At 60.6% G+C, this 16117-nt stretch overlaps 1 protein-coding gene across 2 annotated transcripts in view; it reads right to left on the bottom strand.

Annotated features, from left to right (window-relative positions):
• Nucleotides 1-14205: 14205 nt before the first annotated feature.
• The window catches only part of SPECC1L (sperm antigen with calponin homology and coiled-coil domains 1 like), a gene marked incomplete at both ends in the record, with an annotated part of 66344 nt that continues 64432 nt past the window's right edge, over nucleotides 14206-16117 (bottom strand). For both annotated transcript variants that reach the window (XM_080717911.1, XM_080717910.1), the window contains 2 exons: nucleotides 14206-14295; nucleotides 15404-15463. In XM_080717911.1, the coding sequence (XP_080574037.1) occupies nucleotides 14206-14295; nucleotides 15404-15463 (150 nt within the window). The remainder of the gene's footprint in view (nucleotides 14296-15403; nucleotides 15464-16117) is intronic.

The following is a 16117-nucleotide window of genomic DNA, read 5'->3' as shown; positions in this document are numbered from 1 at the left end:
CACCTACTTCCCTCCCTTCCTTCCTTCCTTCTTCCTTCCTTCTCTCTGTGGTCCTGAGGATGCCTGGGAGCTTGGACATGGTAGACACCTGTGTTCTCTGGTCCCCCGAATCCCACTTTACAGATGAGGAAGTTAAGGCCCGAGGATCAAGGGCCTCTCAGCTCCCGCCAGGAGCACTGAACAGTAGCCTAGGAGCTGGGTGTGGTGGCGCACACCTGCAATCCCAGCCCTGGTGAGGCTGAGACTGGGGGTTCACAGGTTTGAGGCCAGCCTCAGGGAGTCAGCAAGACCCTCAAAAAACTGAGAGCCTGCTTCAAAATAAAAAAATAAAAAGGGTTGGGGCCGGGAGTGGTGGCGCACGCTTGTCATCCCAGCATTCAGGAGGCTGAGACAGGAGGATCGCGGTTCGCGGGCAGCCTCAGCTACTTAGTGAGGCCCTCTGCAAATAAAGAATAAAATACAGGGCAGGGGGTATAGCTCGGAGGTCGAATGCCCCTGGGCTCCATCCCCAGGGCCGCAAAAATAAATAAATAAATAAATAAATAAATAAATAAATAAAAATTTAAAAGGGTTGGGGTGTAGCTCGGGGGCAGAACACCGCTGGGTTCAACTCCCATGGAGCACCCCGCAGGAAGTCTTCCTGGGCGCCTGGGCCCGTCTCCCCTCCCTCCTCTGGATCCTCCCCGGGCTGCAGGAAGACCAGGGGCCCCGGGAGGGGCCCGGCCAGGCCAGGATCTGGCAATTTCCTATCTCCCTTTGTTGTTCTAATTAATCCTTGTTGCTAGCCAGGAGGAGAAACTAAATATTAATAATGCCATATTTCCTCGTGACCGTCCCCTCATAGGGGACAGGGCAGAGGGCAGTCGGGTCGCATATAAACCACAGACACATGCTTTGGAACGTGCTTGGTAAACCCAGCGCAGCGCAGGCTCCCCAGGGGTCAGACTCCCGCCCTCCAGCCCGCCCATCCCCACCCCCGACGGCGCCTCCACCATTTAACCAAGCCCCCATCTCCCGGCCCACCTCTTCCGGCTCCTAGGACATCAGAGCAGCCAGGCTCTCTGTACATGCCCAGATGGTGGCTGGACCCCCCAGAGCCTGCTGGATGGCTGGTACCCGCCGGCTTCCTCCGGAACCTTCCCAGTCCACCTGCGGGGGGCGTGGCCAGGCGGAGGCAGAGCGCTGTCTAGGCGGCCGCCCCCGGCAGCGCTGGGCTCCAGTCCCAGCGTGGAGTCCGCTCTTCGCTCTAGCAGCAAATGTTCACCAGTCACCTGCAAGGTGGGAAGTCCTGGGCACCCGCGCTGGCCCAGGTCCCGGGCTCAAAGAAAAGACAGCTCAGGAATAAGCGGCACCTGCGGGCGGCGTGGGCACGCAGGCGCCTCTGGCTGCACCCCGTCCCAGGACCTCAGCTCCCACCGCAGATCAGCTGCAAACCCCGCCTTCCAACACCAAAGAAGGTGAGCAGCCGCATCCAGCCCTGTGAGCTCCTAAAAATAAAGGCTGCCCAGATCCTCAAAGAAGTCAAACCATAGCGTCCATTAAAAAAGAACTTAACAAACTTATTGGCAGAAACACAAAGAATGGAATAGGAAGAAGAAGAATATTGAGTCCCAGGCATGAGAAGCAGGACTGAAATAAAGATTAAGGCGCAGTGGCGCACGCCTGACCCCCCAGCGCTAGGGAGCCTGAGAGGAGACTCGCGGGTCAGAGGCCAGCCTCAGCAATTTGGCTGAGACCTTTGTCGACTTAGCGGGACCCAGTTTTCAAGTAAAAAGAGGCGGTTGTCGCTCAGAGGCAGAACGCCCCTGGGTTCAATCCCTAGCACCAAAAATTTTTTAAAAATGAAATCTAAGCACACTGGACGTGAGGGGCTTTGGGCATGCCGGCAGTTGAATAGTTTTGCTCTGAGAAATTCTCGCAGAGGAAACCTACCGGGATGAAGTATAGGAGGAAAATCTAGAGAAGCACCGACCACATCTGTCCCTCGAGAGCTCGGGCAGAGGCGTGGACGGGCACTAAGCAAAGAGCCGCCGCTGGCCCTGCCGTGACCGGGCAGGAGCTGAGCTTCCGGGAACCGTGGGCCCGGGGCCCCTCCCAGAGCATTAGTAAGCACACGGCAGGTGCCTCCTGGGGCCGCCTGCAGCCCAGCGGCCACCAAGCCCGCCCTGCCTGCCCCCACCCCAGGGCTGCACAGATGCCCGTGCAGGCTGGGCCCCGGGCACCCAGGCAGGGGCCCGGGCACCCTCCCCCACCGCCGCACCCTGGGGCGGCTCTGCTCCTGGGTACAGGATGTGGGCAGGAACGGAGCACCAGTTCCCCACAGTTCCTCGCCCCTCACCCCAGGGCCAGCACTCTGCCACCCCGCACAGGGGCCCCGGAGTGGCCCCAGACGGCCCTGCCGTCCACACACGCCCGGGCTACACAGCAGAGAGGCCGCAGATCCTCAGCCCCCTCGCCTGAGGGGTACTCACCCATCGCAGCGCCTCTTCAGAAGAGCCCCCGCCGGGGCGTGCCTGGGGTGCTGCCGGAAGCCCACCCCGTGGCGGGTGCGGCCCACCCCAAGACCCAGGCTTCCCCCTCAGTGCTGCGGCTTCTCACGTGTGCACAGGTCGTGATGAGACAGCGTCACACCAAAGACCCGGCAACATGAGACAGCGTCACACCAAAGACCCGGCAACTGCACCTCCCAGAAATGGCAGATGACAGGTACGCACTGCTCAGAGAGAGCACGTGGGGGCGGTGGGCCCAGCCGAGGCTGGCCTCGTAAGGAGCAGGGCTGAGGGGTCGTGGACCACTTCTGGGGGTCCCTGGACACGGTCTGATGGTGCAGGCTCAGAAGCTGCCGGAGCTGGACCTGCCTGAGCGGGGCCCACCTAGGTCCCTGCTGCTCTGAGCTTTGGGGGTCTCCCCAGGTGTGGCTCCCAGCTCGCAGAGCCCACCACGGGGCCAGAGCTGAAGGCCCGGACAGTGAATGGCAGAAGACTGAAATACAGAACACAGCCAGGGCGTAGCATGAAAGTGTAATCCCAGTACTTGGGAGTCTGAGACAGGAAGGTCACAGGTTCAAGGCCACCCTCAGCAACTTAGCAAGACCCTGTTTTAAAATAATAATAATAATAATAATAATAATAATAGTAATAATAATAATAAAGCCGGGTGCGGTGGCACACGCTTGTAATCCCCGCGCTTGGAGGATCGTGCTGGTTCGAAGCCAGCCTCGCTGGCTTAAGAGACCCTGTTTCAAAAATATAAAATAGGTCTGGGAGTGTAGCCCAGAGGTAGAGGGTTCCATCCCTAGTACCACACACACACATACACACAAACATTATATATATATATATATATATATATATATATATATATATGCTGGGTTAGCCTCAATATTTAATGAGACCTTCATTACCTTGACAAGACCCTGTTTCAAGAATAAAATAAAATATAAAACATAGCCAGGTCAGAGCCGGGCGTGGTAGCACACGCTTGTAATCCCAGCATTTGGGAGGCTGAGACAAGATGATCTCAGTTTGAGCGCAACCTCAGCTACTACTTAGTGATGCCCTTTGCAACATAATGAGACCCGGCTTCAAAATAAAGAATAAAAAATGGGGCTGGGGATGTAGCTCAGAGGTAGAATGCCCCTGGGTTCCATCCCCAGTACCACAAAACAAACAAACAAATAAATAAATAAATAATAAACCAGGTGTGGCAGCACATGTCCGTAATCTCCAGTACTTGGGAGACTGAAACTGGAGGATCACAGGTTCAAGGCCAGCCTTAATAACTTAGCAAGGCCCTTTATAACTTAGCAAGAACTTGTTTCAAAATAAAGCAGGGCTGGCAGTACATCTTGGAGGTAGAATGCCCTGGCTTCCATCCTTAGAGCCCCAATTTTAAAAATAAAATAAGATAAAAAGAGAAGCTTTGGCTGGAATTTTCCCCTGGGGCCTCTGACCTTCAGCCCCCGCCCCAGGGGAGGCAGCTGAGGGGAACTGCCCCCTCCCTTGGCCTCCCTCTTCAGGCAGCCTCTCCCCAACTTGAGAGTTGCTTTAAAAGACCTGGCCTGGCAGAAGGGCCCTTCCCTCCCTGGAGCCCTCCCCAGTCCTGGGAGGGTCTTGTAGCTTCTGGGCTGCAGGGGCTTGAGGGGGCCGGGCAGGGCTTCCTTTGTGCCCCGAAATCCTCCTTCCCACGAGCAGGTCTCCAGACCCAGGAGATGAGGTGGCCCGGGGAGCAGGCTTGTGGGGCGCTCCTCCTGTATCCCAGCTCCATTCCCCCCAATCCGGGTCCAGCCACACTCACACATGGCACCCCCTGCTTCCTCCAGCCTCCAGCCCTCTGCCCCCAAGCCCCGCAGACCCACAACGGCCGCCCTTCTGTGGTCCGCAGTGTGCTGGGCGCCTAGACCCTTCCCCGGGTCGCAGCCTCCTCCCCTTTGCCGAAACCCCACCGACTGCTGCGGCGCCTCTCCTCCCCCCCGCCTCGCGCACCGAGGCCCTGAGCACCCCCTCCCCGCGGTGCCCTGTTTGTCTGGCCCTCCTTCCCTCTACCCTCAGGAGTACAGGGTCCTAAGGGCCTGGTCTGGGCGGGCCTGGACAGGGCCCATGTCAGCGACGCTCGGATGAGCTGCCCGGGGCCAGGCAGGTTAGACGGTGGCACCAGCCGCTTTGGGATGGCAGGTGAGATGCTGTTTTAAAACTCACATGGATGTGCCAAAGGGGAGGGCTGAGCCTACGGGGGCGGGGGCGCCCGGCATGCTTGCTTCTGAGCTGCCTCTAGTTCCCACCTCCCCGCGGCCACAGAGATGGCCTGCGGTGTCCCCACACTCCCTCCGGGCGCCCCGACCGGCCCTGGGTCTGTGCCGACCCCTCCCCATCTCCCGCCAACGCCGGCCCGGTTCTGCACAGCAGGCATGGCTAGGAATCCCGATCCCGCTCTGCAGACGAGAAAATGGATCTCCCGGACGTGACCTGCCACGGCCACCCTGCTAGTGAGTCCAGGGGCTGGCGCCCCGGCTGGGGCTGAAGTCCCCGGGGTGCCCTTCTTCAGCCCGGCTGGACGCCCGCCTCCCCCAGATGTGTGGGCCTGGGTGGCCCCGCCGGGAACACCCAGGGGGGCCGTGGCTGGGACCTTCCCAGGGGACCGAGAGCCCGGGAGACTCCAGAAGGCCAGGGCTCCGCGCGCCGCGGACAGCACGGCCGGGGACGGGCCTGGGTGCGGGGCCTGGGGCCCGAGCACCGGCCGCGCGAGTCCCCGCCGCCCGCCCGGCCCTCGGAGGCGGGGGCTTGGGCGTCCGAGCCCCGCGCCCGCCCGCGTCTCCGCCGCCCTCCAGCCCCCCAGCCCGCCGGACCCCGGCCCGGGAGAGGGACGGAGGGAGCGCGGCGTGCCGCCCGCCCGCCGCCCGCGGTGCCGTCCAGCGCCCGCACCTGCCGCCCCGCGCCCCGACGCCGCCCGGCCCGCGCTGACCTGCCGCCGCCGCCGCCGCCGCCGCCCGGCCCGCCCCGCCCGCGGGCGCCCCCTGCAGGCGCCAGCCCGCCCGCCCGCCCCGCCCCGCCGCGGGAAACCGAGGCCCCCGGCCTTCCCGCCGGCCCGCAGCCTCCCGGGGTGACGTCACGGGCGGCCGGGCCGCGGGGCTCCACCTCTGGCCCCCAGCATCTGGACGTTTGGACGAACCCCCGTGAACCGAGCGGGTGGCCCAGGGCTTTCGGGAACTCACGTGGCCGATTCTCCCGGGACCGGCGGGGCGCGGAGAGGACGGGGCGACCCCTCCCCGGCCGCCCGAGCCGGGCCCCACTGCCCGGACGGCCGCCCAGCTCCTGCTCCCGCGTGGCCAGCGGTGTCCACTAACGTCCAGGCGGAGGTGGGACCTGCAAAACCCAGGGGTGAAGCCGCGCGAGCCGCCGGCCCCGCCGCCCCGCACTTCAGCCTCAGGCCCGGCCCTGTTCACAGCCCCACCCTGCCCGGCCCCTCTGTGCAAGGGCCCCGGTGTCCGCAGTAAAGCGGTCCCGGGTGTGGACGCTGACCCGGGGCCAGCTGCTGGAGCTGCCCACAAGGCTAGCACTTCTCAGGCCTCCGCCACCACCCCTTCCTCCTCCTCCTCCTCCTCCTCCTATTCCTCTTCTTCCTCCTATGAGGGGGGCTCACAAGGCTCCATCCAGTTTATACTCCTCCCGTCCTCCTCCTCCTTCTCTTCATCTTCTTCTCCACTCCTTTCCTCCTCTTCCTCCTCCTTCTCCTTTCTTTTTCCTCCTCCTCTTACCCCTCCTCCTCTTCTTCCCCCTCCTAGACCTCTTCTTCCTCCTCCTCCCTCCTCCTCTTCTTCCCCCTCCTCCTCCTCCACCTCTTCCTCCTCTCCTCCTTTCCCTCCTCTCCTCTTCCTCCTCTCTTCTTCCTCTTCCTCCTCTCTTCTTCCTCCTCCACCTCTTCTTCCTTTTTCCTTCTCTCCTCTTCTTCCTCTACCTCCTCTCTTCTTCCTCCTCCTCTCCTTCTCTTCTTCCTCTCCTTTTCCTCTCCTCTTCCTCCTTTTCCTTCTCTCCTCTTCTTTCTCCTCCTCCCCCTCTCCTTCGCCCTCCTCCTCCTCCTCCTCTCCACTTCCTCCTCTATCTCTTCTTCCACCTCCTTTTCCTCCTCTCTTCTTCCTCCTCCCTCTTCTTCCTTTTTCCTTCTCTCCTCTTCTTCTCCCTCTTCTTCCTCTGCCTCCTCTACTCCTCTTCTTCCTCCTCTTTCTCTTCTTCCTCTCCTTTTCCTCCTCTCCTCTTCTTCCTCCACCTCTTCCTCCTTTTCCTTCTCTCCTTCCTCCTCCTCCACCTCTTCTTCCTCCTCCTCTCCCTTCTCTCCTCCTCTTCCTCCTCCATCTCTTCTTCCTCCTCCTTCTCTCTTCCCTCTTCTTCCTCCACCTCCTCTCCTCCTCCACTTCCTCCTCCTCCTCTCCCTCTTTTCCTCCTCTTCTCCTTTTCCTCTTCTTCCTCCATCTCTTCTTCTTCCTTTTCCTTCTCTCCTCTTCCCCCTCTTCGTCCTCTGCCTCCTCTCCTCTTCTTCCTCCTTTTTCTTCCTCTCCTTTTCCTCCTCTCCTCTTCCTCCTTTTCCTTCTCTCCTTCCTCCTCTTCTTCCTCCTCCTCTCCCTTCTCTCCTTCCTCCTCTTCTTCTTCCTCCTCCTCTCCCTTCTCTCCTCCTCCTCTCTTCTTCCCTCTTCTTCCTCCGCCTCCTCTCCCTCTTTTCCTCCTCTCCTTTTCCTCTTCTTCCTCCATCTCTTCTTCCCCCTCTTCTTCCTCTCTTCTTCCTCTGCCTCCTCTCTTCTCTCTCCTCCACCTCTTCCTCTCCTCTTCTTCCCCCTCTTCTTCCTCCGCCTCCTCTCCTCCTCCTTTTCCTCCTCTTCTTCCTCTGCCTCCTCTCCTTTTCCTCTTCTTCCTCCGCCTCCTCGCCTTCTCTTCTTCCTCTCCTCCTTTTCCTCCTCTTCTTCCTCTCCTCCTTTTCCCCCGCTCCTCCTCCTCCTCCTTGTCCTCTTCTTTTGGTCCTGCCACTCCCGCCTGAGCTAGCATCGTGGTCATGGGGACCGGGCTGGGCGCTGCCGATCCGGGGGACGCCCCTGCAGACTCCCACTCCCCTGCGCAGCGAGGGCGGCGTCCCACCTGCTGCTGCTGCACCCACTTCACTGGTCCTTAAGAAACATGCCAGCATGCCAGGCGTGCAGCGCACGCTTGTAATCCCAGCATTCCGGGGAGACTCGCGGTTGGCGGACAGCCTTAGCTACTTAGTGAGTCCCTGTTTCAAAATAAAGACCAAAAAATAGGGCTGGGGGTGTAGCTCAGAGGTCGAGTGCTCCTGGGCTCCATCCCCAGTACCAAAAAAGAAATATGCTAGGAACCGGGCATGGTGGCGCACGCCTATAGTCCCAGTACTGTGGAGGCTAAGACCAGAGGATCGCAGGCTTGAGGCCAGCCTCAGCAATTTAGCAAGACCCTGTCTCAAAAAATAAAGAGGAGCTGGATGTGGTGGCACACGCTTGTAATTCCAGCATTCAGGAGGCGGAGACAGGAGGATCGCTGTTCACCGACAGCCTCAGCTACTACTTAGTGAGGACCTTTGCAACTCAGTGAGACCCTGTTTCAATATAAAAAATAAAAAATAGGGCTCGGGGTGTAGCTCAGAGGTAAAATGCCCCTGGGTTCCATCCCCAGTACCGCTAAATAAGTAAGTAAATAAATAAACAAACAGGGCTAGGGGTATAGCTCGGTGGTAGAACACTCGTCCACATACGTGAGGCCCTGGGTCCCATCCTTAGTAGCACAATGTAAAAGCAAAGCTGAGACCGTGAGGCCGGCCCCGCGGTCCTGTGTCACCCACCGGGCGCCCCTGCCCGGCCTCCAGTGCAGCTGTTGCCCAGAGACAGGCACATCTGGCTCTTACAGCTCACTGGTGACAGCGATGGCCAGAGGAGGGCCGCTCACCCTCTGCCGCCCCCCACCCCCGTCCCTGCGGCTGCTCCGCCAGCCCCTCCTAGACAAGGCCCCCTCAGTTCAGGCCTGGCTGCCCCCTGCCCGGCCAGGAGAACTTTCCTTGGGTGTCGAGGCCATGCCAGGGCCAGGGCTGCGGCAAACAGGCCAGGTCCCATGTAGCCACTGCCCCTTGCTGGGCACGGGGATGTCCTGGCAGCTGCCAGCTCCCAGCGCTGGGCCTTGGTCCCCCTCAGCCCCAGGCAGCTTTGAAGGCGGCGGGCGTCCGCCCTTCCTTCCGTCCAGGGCAGATGAGGGGCCAGCTGGGGCCTCTGCTCCAGAATTCCGTTCTCAGACTGCCCACCCCCCACGGCCCTTTGTTTCTGCCCAGGATGCACCTGGGCGGCCTCTGGCCCCCATTGTTTTCTCTGGGGCCAGTTGAGCCCACTAGGGTGTAAAGCACGACAGGGCTGGGACCATGCACCCAGTGGGCCCTGGGCCAGGCAGCCCCAGGGTGCCTGCCGGTCCCTCCTGTGAGCGGGGTGGGGGCCGGGGGGCCTCACAAGGCTCCATCCAGTTTATCCGTCAGAAAGCAGTCACAGCATGGGGAGAGACCCGGAGCCCATCAGGCACAGGGCGGGCTCCCTGCCTCTAAGCCCGCAGGAGACGCTCTGCCGGGGTCAGCTTCTGGGAACTGGGGGGCAAAGGAAGCCTCCAGCAAGCTGGTCCTGGGGCTGAGGCTTTGACCTCCCTGCCCTCCCGCTGGGCTCTACAGTGCCCCCCAGGAGCTCTGGGGCCGACCAGGCCTGGCTCCTCTGTGTCAGGGAGGATGTAGAGCTGGGGGGGCCCTTTGGGGGTCACCAATTGGCAGAGGTGGGATGGCCCCAGCATGCCCCAAGCCTTGGTGGCCCATCTGGGAGGACCCTGGTGCTCTGAGCCTGCTCAGGGCCTGGTATGGTAGGTGTCCAGCCAGCTCTCCCCAGGGGACGGCTGTCCTCTTCCCCCACCCTCCTGTCCAAGTCCTGACCTGCTAGGTCAGAAATGCAGCCAGCAGGGAGGTCTAGGGGATCCTTTCTGATTTCTCCCCCTCCCAGAACCTATTTTCCTCTACCACCCATTAGAGCTGCGCCTTGGCCAGGTGCAGGGCTGTGCCTGTAATCCCAGCACTGGGGAGGGCGAGGAATGAGCAGCAGAGGTTCGAGGCCAGCCTCGGCAACTTTGTGGGCCCCTATTTCAAATCTCACGTGTTTTAAGCAAGGTGTGGTGGCCCATGCTTGTAATCCCAGTACTTGGCTGAGACCAAGTCCCCTGCCCCTCCCAAGTTCCCAGCAGCCTCAGCTACTTAGGCCCTCACAATTTAGTGAGACCCTGTTAAAAATAAAGAATAAAGCTGGGTGTGGTGGTGCACACTTGTAATCCCAGTACTTGGGAGGCTTAGACAGAAGGATCCCAGGTTCACAACCAGCCTCAGCTACTTAGTGAGGCTCTCAGCAACTTGGTGAGACCCTGTTTTTAAAATAAAGAATAGGGCTGGAGGTGTTGCTTGGAGGTAGAATGCCCCTGGGTTCAATCCCCAGTACCAGTAAAGAAAAAAAAGAATAAAAGTAGGGCTTGGAGCCGGGCATGGTGGCATATGCCTATAATCCCAGTACTTGGGAGGCTGACCAGGTAGATCGCAGTTTTGTGGCCAGCCTCAACTACTTAGCGAGGCTTCCACAACTTAATAAGACCCTGTTTCAAAATAAAGAATAAAAATTAGAGCTGGGAATGTAGCTCAGAGGTAGAAAGACTATTCCTGGGTTCAATCTCCAGTAACACACACACACACACACACACACACACACACACAAGGCTGGGGATGTAGCTTGGAGGTAGATGCTCCTGGTTTCAATCCCCAGTTCCACAATAAATTAAATAAATAAAATACAAGGTCTTAAAAGGGTTGAGGGTGTAACTCAGAGGTAGAATGCCCTGTTTAATCCCCAGTGCAAAATTAATACTACTACTAAAATCTACAAGACAAAATCGGTTTGGAGGTGTGGCCAAGATCAAGGTAAGCATGCCTAGGTCCAACACACACACACACACACACACACACACACACACACACACACACACACACACACACACCCGCCCTCACAGGTTCTAGACCCTTCCGTGGTCAAGGTGGAGCCAACCTCCCTAGGCTCGGCTGAGGGGTGCAGATGCCTTGGGCTGGCCCGACAGGCTCCAGGCAGGTCACTGGGCCACAGAAGTTGCAAGTCAGGCTGTGCGTGGGGCAGGGCGCAGCGTGAGGGCCTCTCTTGCCCCAGGACAGGCCCAGACGGCCTGTGGATGGGGCCAGCCCTCCTCTCGCAGCACACTGGGCTCTCGCTGGCCACGCCGGCAGGGGTCACGGTCCGGCATTTGGCAGAGGAGCAGCAGGTGCCCAGACCGAGGTGCTCAGGGCCGGCATCCGGGCTCCGGAGCTGGGGCGCATCCCTGGGTGCTGTGGCGCTCTGCACTGCTGGAGGGCAGGGCTCGCGGGCACGGGCAGGAGGCACCCAACTCTGGCCAGTCGAGGCCCGTTCTGGACTCGGTGTTCACCAGAGGTCCCCGTGTGTAGGTGGTGTCCGCAGGGACTCCGCTGCACACATTCACATGAGAAAATGGTGTTGTCTGGGCTGATCTCAGTCGATTAAAAAAAATCATTACCTGTAGCACTCGGGAAACAGAGACAGGAGGATCATGGTTCATGCACAGCCCCAGCTACTCAGCGAGGCCCTTTGCAACTCAGTGAGACCCTGTTTCAAAATAGAATAAAAAATAGGCCTGAGGATATGGCTCGGAGGTAGAGTGCCCATGGGTTCCAACCCCAGTTCTGGGGTGGGGGATCATTACACAGAAAATTCATGGGAGGCCGGGCGCGGTGGCGCACGCTTGTCATCCCCGCGCTTGGGAGGCGGAGACAGGAGGATCATGCAGGGTCCAAGCCAGCCTCGCTGGCTTAAGAGACCCTGATGTATGTATGTATGTATGTATGTATGTATGTATGTATGTATGTATGTATGTATATATGTTGGGACTGGGAGTGTATCCTGGAGGTAGATGGGCTTTCAAGAACCTCAGGTACCACAAAAAAAACACAAAAAACAAAGATCCATGGGGTTGGATGTCGCTCAGCGGTGGAACACATGCCCAGCATGCACCAGGCCCTGGGTCCCAGCACCACAAAACTCACAACACACACACACACACACACACACACACACACACACACACACACACACACGCACGCTTAACTGGTTGCCTCTAGTTTGTTTTTCTTCTTCTCTGTACTTACATATATCCTGAAAATCATCTCTAAGAAGATACATTAAAAAGGAGGGGGTGCAGGTGTGGTGGCCCACACTTGTAATTCCAGGACTTGGGAGGCCGAGACAGGAGTGCGGAGGATAGCCTCAGCAATTTAGCGGGGCCCTCAGTAGCCTTAAAGCATGACTCTGTTTCAAATGAAAACTAAAACGGCTGGAGGCAGAATGAGCCTGGGCTTGACCCCGGGGCTTGGGGCACCTGGGCCGTCCTAGCTGGGCCAGGGGTCCTGGCGCTCCTGGCCAGCAGGAGCTCGCCCTGGCTGGAGTCCAGCAGTCCTGGGCAGGCTGGGCCCACTGTGGCAGGGGGGCGTACGAGCCCCGCTCCAGCTAGCAGCGTACGCGATACCGGCCCCAGGGCCCCAGGGAGGGGCGATCCTGGGGGTGGCCAGAGCTCAGTTGTGCAAGGGCTGGAAAAGTCAAAGTCCAATGTGCTTAAACAATTTAATACATTCAAGAGTATTACCAGAGAGAGAACAAAGTATCTTCAGTCAGCAAAAGCCTGCAACCCAGGGAGAGGAGACAGCTGGTCCTTTGCATACAGTTTGTGCTGGAAGAGGCAGGCGCCCAGGCCAGGGCACCTCTGCACCACGCGCCCACGGGCAGGGAGGTGGCGGAGCCAATGGCCGTGGGGTCCTGTGGGGGAGGCGGGCGCAGCGCTCTGGCCACCTGGGCCCTCGCCAACGCCGGCACCGCCATCCCTGGGCCAGGAGCTCAGGGCACGCGGGGCCCATGGGTACCCTGCAGCACGTCATCCCCACGACCCTGCTGGTAGCAGCCACCTCTCCAGAAGACTGGCAGCGCCGCCGCTGCAGGAGCTGCCAGGGCCGGGCCATGCCAGCAAGGGGCAGCGCGGGACCTGCGGGCCAGGACAGTCTTCTCATTCACAGGACAAAACAGCCCCGCCCATATAATAATAAATTAACAGAACATGACCGAAGATCAGTCGCCCTGGAAGCGGACCGTGGACAGGTCTCCTTGAGCGCAAATGAAGAAAGAGGCAGAAACACAACGATGAAGCCGAGACGTCAGGAAGCACGGTCCTCAGCCAGGAGTGGCGGGCACGCCCGTGACCACGGCGACTTGGGAGGCGGAGGCAGGAGGACCACCAGCTTGAAGCCAGCTTGGGCAACACAGTGAGATTCCATTTCAAAATAATAAGGTCTGGGCGTGTGGCTCAGGGTAGCGCACCCCCGGGTTCAATTCCCAGGACTACACCCCCAGCCCCGAAGAAACGATGACTGATTCTCCCAGGCGCCGGGCACCGCAGAGCACGGGACGGGCGCTCCACGGCCTGCCCTTCGGCTTCGCCTTGGGCTGGAGGAGAGCCCTCCGCGGCTCTGGGCCCAGCCTGAGTGCCCCCGGCACCGCCCACCACGGTGGCCACGCTTCTTCACAGCGCCTTACGAGTGAGGTCTTGACTCAGGACTGTCAAGCCAACAGCTCCCGGGTCAGGCACAGGGGTGGGCTGCAGCAGTGGCGGCTGGGTCCCGGCCTGGAAGCCATCAGCAGACCGGCCCCCGTAAGGCTCTGGTCCCTGCGGCGCCCGCCGGCACGGGGAGCCAGCCGCGGGCCTCGTGCGCACTGTGCTCGTGCCGCCGGCCCTGGCTGTGGAGGGCGGCCGCCCACCAGGGGAGGAAGGCACTTGCTTGAGCTGCTCGGGGGCCACGGGGACGTCCATGCCCGCACGGGCCGCCCTGTCCCCCTCCGGTTCTCCTGCTCTTGCCCTCACAATGTCCACCTCTTAGAAACAGTCCTACGCTTAGTAAGTCAATTTACTTTGGTACTAACAGAGTAGGGGCTCTTTTTCCAATATTGCTCGGAATAGTAAAAATCCTCGACTTGGACGACTTCTCACGACCGTCCTTTCGCTCCTGCCTGGAGCCGAGCTGCCGGCGGCTCTGTGCCAGGCGGGCGCTGGCCTGCTCCCCATGCCCATTCTCGACTCTCACCTCAAGTTGAAAATGCCACACCGTGGTGGCTGGGCAGCCCTGTCACACCTCTGTGGCGACACTCCTGGAACCCGGGCCTGCGTCAAGGGCCTCGGTTGGCTGCACTGGGTACAGGGAGCAAGCACCTGCCAGGCCCTGGGAAGGTGCGCATGTGGGTGACAGCGGAGGAGTGCTGCGGCCACGACGGTCAGCACCCCTGGCAGGCTCCCCGCGTTTAATCCCTTGTCCTGAGTTCTGCTGGGCAGGAGCCTTCTGTATTTCTGCCCGGAGCACTAGGAGTGTGATGCCTTGGCTGCGCTCACACCCCTGGGGCGGCACGGGAGGTGCCAGGTCTGCTGTGGGCGGCGGCGCCTGGATGCAGCAGCTGAGGCTCAGCCGCAGGAGTGCCCGGAGGCGGGAAAGCTTCAGGGTGCGTGGCGCGGGGCCGGCTGCCCGTGGACCGCGGAGGGCCGGCGGGCGCAGATCTCCCACGTGTGCTCAGGTTTCAAAGTACTTGTAGATGGCCGTCACGTACAGCATCACGTTCTGCCAATCCGGCCGTTCGGTGCGCGCCATCTCGTTGATGTCCTGCCAGAGACAAGGGGCCAGTTAGGCCTGCTCGTAACTCCCGTCCCACCCGAGGGCGTCCTCTTAGAGCAACAGCGCATGCGTTCTAGTGTAAGCCCGCCGACAAGACCCAGTGGCCCAGCCTGGAACGCGCCTCCGTCACGGCCAGGTGCCCCGGGCGGCTCCTCCGCGGGGTCCGTATGGCCCCAGCACCACTCAGGCCGGCTTCCTGCCCCACCACAGCTGGCCGGGGCCAGAGGGGCTTCACTGGGCCTGGGGCCTGCCCTGCACCTTCCTCTCGTGAGCGCCCAGCCCCAACACGGTGACCTTCGCCTGGGCAGGGAGAGGTCGTCAAGGACACTGTTTCTTAGAGGCACTCCGCAGCCGGCTGGAGACGGCAGCTGGCTGGACAGGCGAACGCGGAAGCGGCCTGCTAACGCCTGCCCGCTGTACAGTGCTAAGAGTTTGGAGACAGCACAGACGTGTGTGTCCGGAACACTAGTGTAAGTGGGGGTAAGTAATTCTTAGAGACACACGCAGTTCAGCAGGTTGCGGTGGTGGGGAAGGGACGGGGAGGTGGCCCAGAGAGCGCGTTCTTTGGGTCCTGGGACATCTGTGGCTGGGCCTGGCCCCGGCCCCTCCTCGTGGCGCAGTGTGTGGATACCGGCCTCGCGTCTGGACTCGCTGCTTCTTCCCAGACTCAGGCTTGGAGATGACAGGAAGAGTGTGCTGCAAGCCTGGCAGGGCCGGCGGGAGCCCAGGGCCCAGGCCCTGTGGCTGGGCACGCCTGGTCCTAGTGGGCGGGCGGCAGCTTCCCATAGCCCCGCCAGCCGGCGGGGCACTTGCTCGGCCTCTAAGGCTGCCTTCCCCGACTCAGGATGCCCTGCCTGCTCCCTCCGAGGTGGCAAAGCGCCCAGACCCGTGTAGGGAGCTGCTGGCCTTTGTGTTTATCCATTAAGGAGGAGGGAGTACCAGGAACAGCACCCCGCCCGCGGGCACCCCACCCCTCAGGCACTTCACAGAGGCACCAGGCGCCCCAGGCGGTGGGAGGGGATGGCCAGCCCCTGCGCCCACTGCCAGGCAGCCAGCCACACAGCCGCCTCGGACTTGTCAGAGGCCAGGGGCTCACCAGGGTGGACTTGATGCCAACGCTCTCGGCCGCCTGGAAGGCCAGCGTGAAGTTCCTCTTCTGCAAAAGAAATCTGCGGTAGTGTGCAGGCCACACCAGGGAGGCGGCTATGGGAAAACGGCACCTCCACCCGGGACCCAGGTGAGCTTCTCTGGGCCTGAGGCCTGGGGGCGCGCACCCTGGGCCCTCTGATCCCCGCACCCAGCAGCCGGCACCTACGCTGCTTCCTGCCCCCGAGAGGGCACCTCTGACGCACCACCCAAAGCTAGAGGCACGGCCTTGCGTGTGTGTGTGGTACTGAGGATGGAACCCGGGGCACTGCACCTGAGTTGTACCTACAGCCCTATCCTAGGGCACTGCACCTGAGTTGTACCTACAGCCCTGGCCTATTTTTTGTTTGCTTATTTGTTTCGGCACTGGTGATGGAGCCCAGGGCATTCTACCTCTGACCTACACCGCCAGCCCTATTTTATTCTTTTCTGAAACAGGGTCTTGCTAAGTTGCAGATGGCCTCAGTTGCCGAGGCTGGCCACGAACCTGTGATCCTCCTATCTCAGCCTCCCAAGTACTGGGATTACAAGCTGCCAAGCCTGGCTTATTTTTTATTTTGAAACAAACAGGGTCTCAACTCAGTTGTTGAGGCCAGCCTCGAACCTGTGATCCTTCTCTCTCAGCCTTCAAAGTTCTTGGCTTAGAAGTGTGTGCCACCAAGCC

This window comes from Muscardinus avellanarius, assembly GCF_963383645.1.
Source record: "Muscardinus avellanarius genome assembly, chromosome: 21".
Taxonomy (NCBI): domain Eukaryota; kingdom Metazoa; phylum Chordata; class Mammalia; order Rodentia; family Gliridae; genus Muscardinus; species Muscardinus avellanarius.
This window is presented reverse-complemented; position numbering and strand designations above follow the sequence as displayed.